Source organism: Pterocles gutturalis, unplaced genomic scaffold (assembly GCF_000699245.1).
Source record: "Pterocles gutturalis isolate BGI_N339 unplaced genomic scaffold, ASM69924v1 scaffold84, whole genome shotgun sequence".
Taxonomy (NCBI): domain Eukaryota; kingdom Metazoa; phylum Chordata; class Aves; order Pterocliformes; family Pteroclidae; genus Pterocles; species Pterocles gutturalis.
Genome location: NW_010127769.1, coordinates 55,772 through 69,767, shown reverse-complemented (window position 1 = coordinate 69,767; position 13,996 = coordinate 55,772). Strand labels below are relative to the sequence as shown.

At 37.6% G+C, this 13,996-nt stretch overlaps 1 protein-coding gene across 1 annotated transcript in view; it reads right to left on the bottom strand.

Moving 5' to 3' along the window:
• Positions 1-4,193: 4,193 nt before the first annotated feature.
• WDR25 (WD repeat domain 25) overlaps positions 4,194-13,996 on the bottom strand; it is a 63,360-nt gene continuing 53,557 nt past the window's right edge. The window contains exons 4-6 of the mRNA XM_010079358.1: positions 7,281-7,451; positions 4,792-4,932; positions 4,194-4,415 (exon numbers count right to left, since the gene is read on the bottom strand). Coding sequence (XP_010077660.1) covers positions 4,194-4,415; positions 4,792-4,932; positions 7,281-7,451 — 534 coding nt within the window. The remainder of the gene's footprint in view (positions 4,416-4,791; positions 4,933-7,280; positions 7,452-13,996) is intronic.

Genomic DNA, 13,996 nt, shown 5'->3' with positions numbered 1-13,996 from the left:
ACAAGTAGTAAGGCCCAACAAGAGTGTAAATTTGTCTCACTTCTGCACATGCAACATCTAACATACATGCATTTGAGGGGTAGGGGATACTCTGAACTATCTCCAGTCTAGTCCCACCATCTGGGATATATTAAACATAGACTTGGAGCACCTTCTCATTTAGGTTCATTTGAAAGAAGTGCAGTTTGTGCGCTCTGTGAACCAGAGCACTGTAAGTGGCAATAAGTGAGAGATTTTTTTTTTTTTGTTATCATTATTTTTTCTCAAAAAGTTCACTCCTAACAAACTAAAACACTGATGTAGGTACCTTTAATAGAAAGAACCTCTAAGACAGTAAAGCAGTAATCAAAGAAAGAGAAGCAGACAGAAGAGAGGCTAAGAAAGAGGGGAGAATCTCCATAAGTAATAAGCCTCATTAAAACTGGAAAACAGAGAAAGGAAAGAAGAGAGTGCAAAGTGTTCTGGGATTTCTGGCTACCTTTCTACTGACAGCTGGAATGAAAGCCTGAAAGCCACAAGTCAGAGCACTTCAAAATGAAATTTATTGAAGAAAAGATGAATGTAGTGTAAGCATATAGACTACTATACACTTAAATACAGAAGACAAGGTGCTGAAACAAGGACAGAAAAACTGAAAATTGAATGGTGAGGATGCGAGCAGTGGCTAGAAGGAGCTGGGATTAAGAGAACAAGATGGTTAGCCGAAGAAAGCAGAGAAAATATTTTCAGCTAAATGCAGTCGAAACCCACATATCAGAATAATGGGAAATTTGAGACCCCATGTTTTTTGATCTTCCTGGTTTGTTCTGTTCTGACACGGTCTTGTAGCTATACATTTGCTTGTCCCTATGGAAAGAGTCATCCTATTGTAATGCCATACCTTACTTTCGTGATTAGGCCTATAGCTGAAATATAGAATGACTCACCAACAGTGTTTCAGCTGAGTGAACACAATAATTCTAATAACTGTCTGCTAATTAGCAGGTTTTTGAGATAAAGACACTTGAATAGCCTGCATCTCTGACACCCCAAATTAGTAATGCTCCAGTAGCAAATAATAAGGTGGTAGAGATTGGCATTATTACTTTTAGGTACAGTACAAAATAGATTAAAATTATTCTGGCTGTTTATCTACACAGCCTAGACCATTTCAAAATGTTGAAGATCTCTGCCTCGGCTCTAATATACTATACCCCAGAGAGCTCTAAATAAAGCTAGAAGAACTGCTCCTCAAGCAAGATTCAAACATTTCTAGATCACAATTTTATGAATAAAATTAATTAACCAACAATTCTTTACATTCTGAAAGCTTCATCTGACCATAACAATCCTTGTTTGCAGCACAAACAGTATTTGATAATTGCAGAACGATGGAACAATGTGGATATTTTCTGATAAGAGTTCATTACATAAGGTTACAAGGAAGAATTTGTATTCGAATCATAACGAAAACGTAATCGACACCACTATGCTAAAATATTTCCAATTATTAAATTTCAGTCTGTGTCTTAATCAGTATTATATTAGAAAGATATTTTAACAAGATAATTCTGTGAACATAATTTCATTGCATTATAAAACCTTTAGCTGGATCTCATAAGTAATTAAAACTCCAGCCATCTTGGAAATCTGACACAAATGCAATTGCAATTTTAATATTCTTTAAGATTACACAGTATCAAGTTTATTTTATTTTTCTCTATTACTTTAATCAAATTTAAGCTTTTCTCTCTCCCCCCTATAAACAGTCTGATATGAAAATTTATACTTGCAAGATAATTTCGGGAGGGATAAATGCCAGACACCAGAATCATGCCTCAGGACATAAGCAAAACTTAAGAATATAGGTAATACTACAAAATGCAGTTAGTTTTCTATAAAATATGTGCAATGATACCCAAAGACTGCTCTCACGGATCTTTTTCTCTATCTAAAGGTGCTCTCAGCAGAAGCTGAATGTGTTGAGAGCTCATTCAGATATAGAGCAGTCTTCACACACGCTGGGGCCTCGTCCAATGCGGCATTTCTACCATGAGCTCACCCTTATTTCAGAGGCCTTTCTCAATGCTGTATTTAATAAAACAACAGATAATATCTTGTGGAGATAACAGGATGCATTGCACAGCTACGGTGCTGCTCATCCTTCATATAGACATAACTGGTTGCCAGAGGTTTTAAAGTGACAAAAGCACACTTTGACCTAAAATACCTGGAGGGAAGGACACAGAACCACCCTCTCCGAAAATGCCGTGCAGCTGTGATTCAGCCTGCCCAGTGACAGGCAACTGCTACTTCACTTCCAGCTGAACTCCTTCTGACATTTATGAAGATCCCACAGCTTGAATTAGGAGTCAGATCACTGAACAAGTTGTCCTTTAAAGGATCCAGCCGGCTTGTATGCTAGAGAGACCATCAAGAGAAGTGCAAAATTCAGGCTCCTGTTGAACATCTAATTGCCAATAAAAGGAAACAAGAAATTAAGAACAGTCGGGGCCGGGGCGGAGGGGGGGGGAAGTTACTTGCTCTACTCTGCATTGTTCACTAAAATTTAATGCCCTGTGTTCAAACCTGTCATAACTAACTTGATAATATGATTAAAACCACACAACGACAATATTTTGATCCAGACGACAAACATTATAACTGTGACTCCACAGTCTTGGTACGGGCTTATTTCTTACTACAAGCTGTAAGGAACACAAACTACAAACCAACGGAGGACATTTTGCTCATTACTTAGTTAAAATCTGCCATTTAAAAGAGTGTTCTGAAAATTTTTCTCTGAAAAAGCTGTTTTAACTGAGTATGTGGAAAATGGCTAAAAAACCCTTGTATTTGTGCCAATAAGAAAAAATCAGAAGAATAAAAATATGCTACAGAGGAAATGTTGCTATTATACATGACTTCCAAACTCCTTGACAGAGACAATTTACTTAACACAATTATCCTGTGTGTGTTAAAATACCTTTATGGACCAAACACAAGCCAAGCTGATAGCACTCACTGCAAGGTAGCACATATTTATATGGAGTTAAGGTTGGGAATATCTATGGTTTATGTCATGCAGAGATTTTTTTTTTCAATTATACATATATGTATACACACACATGTATAAAATGGATCTTACAATAATTTCTAGAACCAAGCAACACAAGTGCAGGGAATGCAAATTAAAAACACATTTACAAGCAATCTATACATACTTTATGTACAGCTATACACAGTTATGGCTAATGAATTTTCTATTCACTGCAGAATAGCCCATCTCCTGTCTGAATATCAAACAACATTTCCTGCACTGAACAGCATGATGACAATTTTCTGTGTCTAAGTGACATCAAGAAATATGGAGAAATGCACCTGTGTTCACAATAAATTAGGGTAGTGTACAAATGGTTTCCCCCTCCAGCTCTCAACTGCATGATAGTCTTGACTACTAACTTGTCAAGAATAGCAGAAGTAAACCAGTGAAATACAGACACCATGTATTAAAAAAATGTTTATTTTTTTCATTAAAAATATTTACACATAGTTTTGCTTTGTTTATGTACAGTCATAAATGTAAGTTTAAAACTCAAGTTTAAACACTGGGATTTCAAGAACACAAATTTAGTGACTTCAAAATAAGCTTCAAGTTATCTGGCACACCTTTGCCTGAACTCTCAGAAGGCATTTTACAATAAGCTGAGCTGGTAACAGCTACCCATTTCCAAAAGAAGCAGTCCCATCTGCCCTGCGATATTCCCCCCTATTGCGCGTAGAAGCTGCTCTGCCTTGAACTACACTATTGTTTGTCTAACGCTTCAGTGACCAGGTCAGGGAGCTAAACTAGTGAAAACCTGGTTTAAGAAAGCTCAAGTTAAAAAGCTATGTAAAAAGAGCAATAATTTTCTTCAAGTTTAGTTACTCACACCAGGGTGGGGCTAGACGAGCACCAGAAGATTGACACAAAAAAGGCAGAAATATGTCACCAGAGCCAAGGGAGAGAGTAAGACCACTTCTTTGCTCAGCAGCTAACCACGAGACCATCTTAACTGCATTATGAAAGCATACGCTTAGAGGTCACAGAAGAAAAGACAATAGCCTCTCCTGATTACAACACATCACAACAAAATTTCACATTGCATATCATGGTTCATCTCCCACGCCTTTGACAGACTAACAAGAGACATCCTGAAAAGTAACTCTGCTTGTTATTGCCAGATCTTGATTTCTCCAGCCCAGTCACATGTTGCAAGGAGCGATGGCAAGACTGGGTGAAATATTGCACTCACACAAGCTTCTTTATGTGCAGACAAAGTGCGAATAATCCTAGCAGTATGATAGTTGTAGAAAAACACTTTGCCATCTGAACTTCCTGTCACCAAAAGTGTTCCATCTGGAGAAAATTCACAGCCCACTGCAAATCCTTCCACCTGTGAAAATCAATAACAGTGTAACTCCTGATGCTGATTAGAAAAGTTCATTGTGATAAAGTGAAAATAAATATAGTAACAAAAAAAAAAGTTCTATCTTTAAGTAAATATACACTAAGGACTTCTCCAGGTGTTTATGAAGACACAGCTATAACACAAACTTATTTAATCAAGCTATTAAGTATTCATAAAGACTTCTAATAACTGTTATCTTCAGAGTGCCTATGATTCAAAATAGACTGGCACATGGGAAAGCAAATGAAGCCAATTAATATCTATCCCTGATTTATAATCAAACACTAATAGCAGACATATTAAAAAGCACAGGTACTTTGCTATCTATCTTGGATGCTAGGTTCCCAGTGAAGAAGGATACCTTATGTCCTTCATATCTTTTCTTTTTGTTGATTCGGTAAGGTCGCTGGGCAGAAAACAAAGCCATGTAGTTCCCATTCGTTTGAGCTACAAACACCGACTCTTCTGGGTGCAGAGTCAGACTTGGGCAAGTGTAACGCTCCTGAAAATAATTAAAGAAAGTTTTGCTGTATGAAACAAAATATTTGTTCAAATTAATCAGGTTATGTTTTGACATATTTGAAAGACCATAAAAGGCAAGGTCCAAGTCATCTCCATAGTATAGATTACGTAAAGATACTTAAGTCATTACAATCCACTGAAAGTCTTACACCAAGACAAATATCAAAACAAATCTCTACCTCGATTTCCTAGATACTGACCAAAATCCCATCTCCCTCTGAACCATAACAATACTGCGAAACAGCTGCAGAAAGGTAACTCCAATGTGATGGTACTCAATCATCCTCTTCCTGCCCAAGGAAAAGTGAAGTTTGAATGTGAAAGTGAATTATCTTCCCTTCCTCCACAGCCATACTGTGCCTTACATGCTACTTTGTACAGTTCTGGAACTCTTCATCCTCTCAGTTCTGGCCACACTGACAGGAATAGAAACCACACAATTTAAAGAGACACCTCCCCCCCCCCACTCTCATAAAAAAAAGAAGACCCCCCCAGGTGGGGGGGTCATTATTAGCCTACTAAGTCAGAAGTTCCTTATGACAGTGATTTGTCATGTTGATTGCTGCTGGCTGTAAATTCATAAATATCTGCAAGAATTAATAAGACTTGGCTTTACTCTAGCATTCCTACTTAAGACTGAATTAAGATTACTTTCAAAACTCTGCACAGTGATTGCATCAGAAACCAACTGCTCCCGCAAGGTTTCTCCCAAGTCCAAACCTCTTCTAGCTTCAGCCTAATCACTAAATCACTAAAGAGAGAGTGATGAATTTTGATGCCATGAATACAAATTAAGAGAGCTTTGTCTGCGGGATGTATCTACATGTGAAGGACACCAGCCTGACAGTGATAACTGGACAACACGGGCTGTGTGGCAAAAGAGCATCAGACTGGTTTTGTTATGTGGTTTGGAAGTGATGAACTGGGAAAGAAGTTCTAGGTATTGTAAGGTGCTAAGCACAGCAACCAAAACAGGGTTAGGTACTGTGCCTGGTTAGGAGTGTGCTCTGTGGCAGAGCACTGCTTGCTTCTGGGGAGAAACTGGAACTAAAAGTAAGGGATCTGAAAGCACAACGCAATCTGCAGGAGCACTGTGCTGTTATGCTGGGTATATTGTACTAATGGGTAATGGGTAATTTTAGAGCTCTTAACATTTGTTACAAGCAATAGATCAAGTCCTCTTGGGACCTAACCTATTTGGAGAGTTCAGGGGTTCTCTCCTACCTTGAAGGTTCAAAGGTGAAACTTTTGAAAAAGTTTCAAAAGTGAAAACTTTTGAAAAGTTTCAAAAGTTTCAAAAGTGAAAGTTTTTTTCACTTGAAAAAGTGAAGAGTTTCCAAAATCACCACCAAGTTTTCTTTACTCACAGTGCAGAAGAGGTGGAAAACTGCCCATTTCAGAGATGCAGTAGTCCCTAGGAGGTAGGCTGTGTGCATTTTTTGTTTGTTTGTTTGGTGGGGGATAAGGAGAAAAAAAGTTGTTTGGTTTTTACTCCTTGATACTGACTGGTCTGTGCTTTATATATCCACAGCTTTGTTTTTTTCCTCCTACTGCCTATCCAAGATGCTGATAGATCTAATATTGGACAAAGACATAACTGTGAAAATTAAACAATTCCATTAGATCATCAATGACATGCCCTTGTCAGTAGAGAACTGTTCATTTCAGCCAAAAAGCATCTGTATACAATTCAATCATACCATATAACATAGGATATTAGACTTGGGTTTTCAAAAATGACCCATGGAGCTGGAATTATCTATTAACTTCCTTGGTAATGTCCCCTGAAGCTGTCCGCCTTTCTAGACAATTTAGTCAATTAAATATCTTGCCTGGATAGATTACTGAGAGAAATACTGCACCTGCACTGATAGAAGTAAATTTTGCCCCTGTGATTATGCCGTACTAGATAACTACGTACATGTATCAGGTCGCTATTACTATGAAAATATTAAACTCAATTTGTCAATAGCCCTCATTCCAGCTGATGAAAAATGTAAAGAAACGTGGCACTATAGCAGCTACTGCCATGTACCATCAGTAAGATATAATGACACTGCAGTGGCCTTGCCTAAATATAGCTTAGATGTCAGTGAATGAGCACTGAAATGTAAACACCTTTAACACAAGGAGACCTATCAGTCTTCAAGGTCATTTTTAAGAATAAGTGTTTTTAAAATACAAAAATACATAAAGCCCTCAACTTACATTAAGAGCATTTTATACATCACACAATGATCTTACAGAAAATCAAAAGCTTTTTTTTACAACACTGACACGCATGAAATACTAAATCACGACCCAAACAATTCTAGCTGTTAATCTTACATGAAAAATCTGATTGGAGATTTTTGCAGCACTTTGGAAGTCCCATGCAATAATGGTACGATCAGCTGAGTCCCGGCTTACTGCATCTGTGCTTGTAAGAAATTCTCTTGCTTCAGGGAGAAAGAGGATATCCAATGTCTGTTGTATTGCAGCTTTGTACACTCTTAACACCTAGTGAATAAAAAAGTTTGTTATTTTTTGACAGATTAGAAAAACATAACAACCTATGTTTTCTCTGTTTGTATTAATAACTATCTCTAACAAATTACATCCTTTTAAAATGTGAAAAAGTAACCTATTTTTAAAAATTAAATGAGATAAAAGAAAGCATCAGTTTGTACAATTTATATATTATATATACATAAGATTCTGCTGTAAATTCCCAAGAAATTAGAGTTAGATCCAAAAAGACAATGTTGTGGAGCTGGGTCTACACAAACTCCCTTCTATATTATGAACGCAGAGCACTCTGAGGATCAGTCTGAGGATCTCTCCTTCCTCCTTCCAGGAAACTTCAACGTATCTTTTTGTTCTCAAAATCTTCATCTAGTTATAGAGCCAAGGAAAGTAATTAGGTTAGCGGGGATTTGGGACTTACAGGTATGAAAAGGACATGGCAGGAAGTGAATATTCTTGTTGATCATTCTGGACTTAATTATAAAACACAGTTTATGACTGGGCATGAGTAAACTTGATGATTTAAGGTTCTCCCAATCCCATGCTCTTGTGTGTCACTGCTTAACTTGCAACCGCTGAGGCCCCAGTGTCAGGAGTGTGCAGCAAGGGAACAACGCTTGCACGCCCACTCAGAAACTGCCTATGAGGCGAACGTGGCCACACTCAGCAGAAGGTGCTCCATTCACCCTGCAGAAGACACCTCAATCCCATTAAGGATTCAGTCTGATACCTTCTCCCAAGAAAAGAAACCCAAGAAGAGTTTGCTCTTTTAAAGTGCTGCCAGAGAGGGAGGGATGGAGGTGACAGGAGCTGCTGTCAAACAGTTCAGCGCTTTAAGGACCAGGATCCCACCTTGTTTTACAGGGATTCAATCCCACACCTCCCACCTCATCTGCCTATAGACCACGCTGGCAAGAGGCAGTCTCTGCTGCTTCTGCTGAAGCAGAGGCTTTTTCTGTCACTCTGCTGAAACTGCAGGGCAGCAGGGAAAGAAAGAGTCATCAATACTTCAAAGCACATCTGGGCTCAAGAGTAAATAATGTGTCTCATCCACCAGCTCCCATCATGTAATGAATGCACATGAACAATCATAAAAGAAATTTGTGATGTAAAAAGAAACAGCAAAGTTCACAAATTTTCTTCTCAAATCAAAAACATCGGAGTTCCCAAATCTAGATCCTCTTTCAGGACTTATACAAAGCAGGTTGGATCCATGCAGAAATGGGTACTCAGATGTAAGATTCTCAATATTTCAACAGCCTGTGAGTTGGATCTTAAAAAGTAAGAGAGATTTTTAACTATTCTAAGGAATATATGAATAACTTGAATTTCCTTTCTTTCCACCTTTCTTCCTGAAATTCTGCATTTGTGTTGTCTACTTTGAATTTTGCAAATCAATACGTTTGCTTTCTTTTTCTCTGATTTGCCTCCAGTGAAGAGAAACTTCAAGGCAAATAGCCAGATCAAAGCAATCCATCTCTCTAAATATGGTGATCCTTAGAACTAGGACACTGGAAGACTCTTAGTTATTAATATCTAAATCTCTCTCTCCAAGATAGCTAAAACGTAGCAGCCTGCACTTCTGACAGGGTGTTCACAGGTTAGTCCTTCTCACCTCACCAGAAATACCAGCAGAGCAGAGAAACTGCTTGAAGTATTATACTGAAATGGTTCCCAACTTTGTGAGGCTTCTCAATGTTTACCTTATACCCTTAACACAGCACGTGACTACTGACTTCAGGCCCAGACCTTTTACTGATACTGCAAGCACATGCTTTTTTAAAAAAAATTATTTTTAGGTGTCTCAGTAAAATACGCTGGATTATACCTCTCCTTTATACTTTATCCAATAAAAGAAAAATCTTTTCAAACATCAAACACGAGAACTTCTTGATTTCTTGCCTCAAGCTCAAAAATCCATGACTGTTTGGAAATGTTCAGAACTAGCTGATCCTGCTTTAGGGTAGAGATATACTAGATGATCTCCTGAGGTCTCCTCCAGCTCTGCTTCCTGTGATCTTGGCACGTAGAAGGACAGCAGCAGCAGCTGCTCCACCTTTTTTTCACAGGCTCTTCAAAATGTACAGTTTCAAAATGCGATGTTTGCATTCAGTGAAGAACCTCGGTCATGCAAGTACCCTACACACCCTGTGAGAACATCGACAAGATGTAAACCTCCAGACTCAAAAAACTGGCACGCTTTTCAGCAATCCACCTGCTTTTTTTAGATAGTGAATATACAAATGTGTAACTTGCTCTCGTCAGATCTTTCAGCCTGGGAATCTGCATAATATACAAAGCAATTAAACTTTGTAAAGCCAAAATATTTATAGCCTCTACTTTGTCCATGGAGAGATCACCGTGCGTAGCTATTTTTTCACAGAGTTATAAAAGGAAGACCGTGGTTTATAAATTAAGCTATTTCATAGGGGGAAAAAAGCAAAAACCAAAACCAACCCTACCCCCCGCCACAAAAAAAAAAAAAAAAAAAAAAAAAAAAAAACCCACAAAAAAGCCCAACACAACTTATAACAGCTGCCTGGAATGAGAAGTGGAAAACCATACGGAAACCTGACAGCTCCAGGAACTGCAGGAGAACTGAAATAAACTTCAGCTGGGAGGAGGGGACCACCCCAACAGACTGAAGGAGGCAGCTACTTCGCAGCAGGCACCTTCACAGAAGTGACAAGTTCCAACTGGAGAGTCGGGAAGATCAGAGAGTGGAGAAGCACAAACGTGTAGAAACAGGAATAAGGAGGCAGAAAAAAAGGCCAATCGGTGCTGGGAAATGAAGAGTGCAATAAAAGATAAGAGATTCCCAAACAGTCATTCAAGGTAGTGATTCTTTAATATTTTCATTTTTTACAGATGAAACAAACTCAGACATACTGTTTGGGTCTTTGGCTTCTAAAAAACCCTTGTGAAATGTATGTAGGTACATATCCATACATACATTGTGTCCAGCACCATTAATGGTTATGTTTAGGTTTGGGACTTGTTTCTAAAACATTTTTTGAGCAACACACACACATACACACAAAAAAAAAAAAATAAAAAAGAAAATAAGAAGAGACTGTGAAGTTGGTAATATGCACATACTTTTAATTTTTGCTGAATTTTGCTCTTACATAAACTGCCACTGTCAAGTTAAACATTTTCACTGTTAATCATTAAATATATTTGCTTATCTGTTATTAAATAGGGTATCTAACCTAATTACCTGTGTATCTTAGCTCTGCAACAGGAAATGTCTTTATAAAGATTAGTACAAAAGACCATCTTTTACTGCATGTTTGATCGTACCTGAGAAAAACTGTGCTGTTTAATCTTCAAACCACATAGTAAGAACTGACTCAGAGAACAATACATTAACACCGTGAATAGCAGCTGGGAACTTGATATACATAGTATTTAAATTCTCCCATAAAGACAGCTCTCAAAAATAACTAATTGCAACACCCCTGCTCAGAAAAGCACTCATAATTAAACCTGCTTTGTTCTACCTTAGACAATTAATTCATGACATGCCTGAGGAACTTGCTTGGGGAAAGCACCAGTTTACCTACCCTGCTGGCCTTAGTTTGCTAATAACAGCTTTTGCTCTTTTCCTGTTTGCAGATTTATCACCCATAAGCACTGGAAAACTGCAGTCCACTTTTTCAATCTAAGCATTCTCTGGAAATAATTTCAAAGGAAGGCATAATAGTTTCTGGTGTCAACACAATCCAACATAATAATAAAGCTTCTTCACTAAGGCAAGAGGCTGCAGGCGTTCTACAAGAAAGGTAATTTAAGCAAATTAAATCAGTTTCAAACAGATTCTTATGCTTCTGGTGATTTTAAAAGCATGCTGTGACGCTGAATTCAAGGTATATATTTCAGATGGGTGTTCTATAATACTTTTCTGCATAAAGCACATGCAATGCCTGGTATTTTGTTTGTCAAGAAAGCTCAAAGCCTCCACACAGGCAATTCAGAAGCTGCTGCTTGCCCCAGCTCTACGCCGGTCACCTGTAACCTATGTGCAATGCACTTTCCTAAAATCCCCTCAGGCTTTATGCAAGTGATGACAAAGAAACATCCTTTGTAGCTGTTGCCTTGAGCATCGTGAGAGAAGGTCTCAAATCAAATCTAACAAGGATATGGGCAATCTGGATGCTTATGGAAAAAACACATCAGTCGGTGCCATGGTTTCCAAACTGTAAAATGGCCATTTTTTTTTCTTCCACTTCTTGTCCCACCTCCTTAGATTAACTTTTTTGGCATGAAATTGCTTCTTCCTAGTGGCATGTTGGCTAATTAATGCAATGGGGGACTGAGTAATTTTCCTCTGTGAAATAGTCCTACACCTGTATTAGTAATAAAGAGTGCATTTTGACTTAAAAGAAAGCTTATTTTGCACAAAATAGAAGCATTTTTATCTACTGCAGTGTTGATCTATTCTATAGGGTAAGGTGTTGAGGCAGGTGACTACTATTTGCTTTTTAGCTAATGTTCACAATAAAACAACCACATGACAAATCCAATTTATGTCTCTGGTCTCCATCTGAAAGCTATAATGGCAGTTTTAATCAAAAGACACGGAAATATCACAGGCAGGAAGATCAAGCATGTTACAGTTTTATGTTCTTTTAAAGTATTTTATCATAAGATTAGTGTATTTCTCTTTATGTTATTGAAAACAAAATTTTTGCTTTTCTGTTTAAGTTTTTTCCTGTTTGTAATTGCTCTGTTTTCAAACATAGCTCAAGATTATCAAGGGGTCCTGAGAATAATTAAAAGGAAAGAGAAACTGATTAAAGTGTTGAGCTTAATCAATTGTGGACTGATAAGACTTTAGGTACAAGCACTGTACACTGTTATTTTTTAAAGTCACTTTCAGATTGCTTGATGAGGCACAAGAATCTTGTGATGGAAAGAATCAACCATATATTAAAAGGAAAAAAAATATTTTTCCATCAGATTTTTTGTTTAAAACTATCTCTCCATCTCAAATAGGATAAGTGAAATCTGTATGTAGGAAACGAACAAGGAACATTAAGATACAGAATGGCTTTTCTATGAGGAGTCCTATCAAGACTTTTCAGCCCAGAAATGAGACCATCAAGGGGATTTTGAAAGAATTGGAAATAAAGTCCAAGCACCATGGAAAACATGAATGGTTTCTTCCATTATAAGAATTTAGACTCCAAACTAGCAGAAGGCAGCTTCAAAACACACAGAGATGCTTCTTGACACAAGGCATATTTAAGTTGGTGAATTCCTTACTACAGGATGTTGCAGATGTAAGAAAAAAAATCAAGAACAACCAATTCCACAGCGTGAAAACTGAAAGAAAGCAATGAAAGACAAAGACGCTCTCTGTGGCCTAGGAGGTCCCCAGACTGTAAGTTAGAAAGCCCTGGGTAACCATTGCTGGGAACTGTGATAAAGAACTTCGCTGTGCTTTCATACTCTTGTTTTTTTAAATGCACACTGGTCATTGCTGGGGGTGTAAAATTTGTCTCGAAATGTTCTGAAACCAGAACCACTATTGCCCAACAGCTTCTCACTTGGATACTCACGCTCCAGAAGGAGGCATGCTTTGTTGCTGGCCCATTTCAGTCTCTCCAGGAGCAGTTACTCCCAGAGAGATTGTACGCACAGACAGGTCTACAATCCTCATCTGCGATACCACCATATGTGGTTTCCAAATAAACCCAGCAGGACTGCTTACCTCTGTGTTACAGCCACATAAAATATGCCTTCACACTCAGAAAGGACCCCTGAATGTTAACATTTAAAAACAAATGCCATCACACAAGTACAAACATACCCTCACCATATTTCTTTGAACTTTTTGTCCATAGATTCAGTAAGGATTTCTCTGATAGTGTGAGAATAACAACTTAGTTTTCCAAAGCACTGAATAAATCATCATATTTTAATTACATTGTTCTTCCTAATACCACCAGTACATGACAATGTATTGGCTGTTTCTATAGAAACCAGAAGTGCAAGTAGCTCCGCCAATTTCTACAACCTTTTTTCATATTTATATGCTATCCAGAGAGAAATTCATTAGATCTCCTAAGTACATGCTACTTAAAATGACTGCATCTTATCTGAAAGAAATTGAAACAGAATGTTTCCAAGGAAACAAATGTACCACACTTGCACTCTAAATTTATTAATTTTTTTTAACAGTGCTTTAATGACTTAGACTTATTTCTTTATAAACTCAAGTATGGAGAAATAGCTCAACAACATAAAAAGCATCTCTTTCATTTTTTTTCTTTTAAGCATAAAGCTATAGATGATAGTTGCCATTTTGTAGCTAAACAGTGTTCAATCCAGAATAATAAATCAAGATGGTAAAAAACCCAACCTTGTTGTTACTCTGCTTTGGCCTCTGTTAATATGAAGAACTCTGTAGTGCATTTCTAGACTAACTTTAAAAACTCAAAATAGCTGCTTCTACCATTTTTCTAGTTAATTTGTTCTATAGCTTATAAAATCTCAATTTCAAATATGGGAAATTTGTGTAAATCTTCAAATCT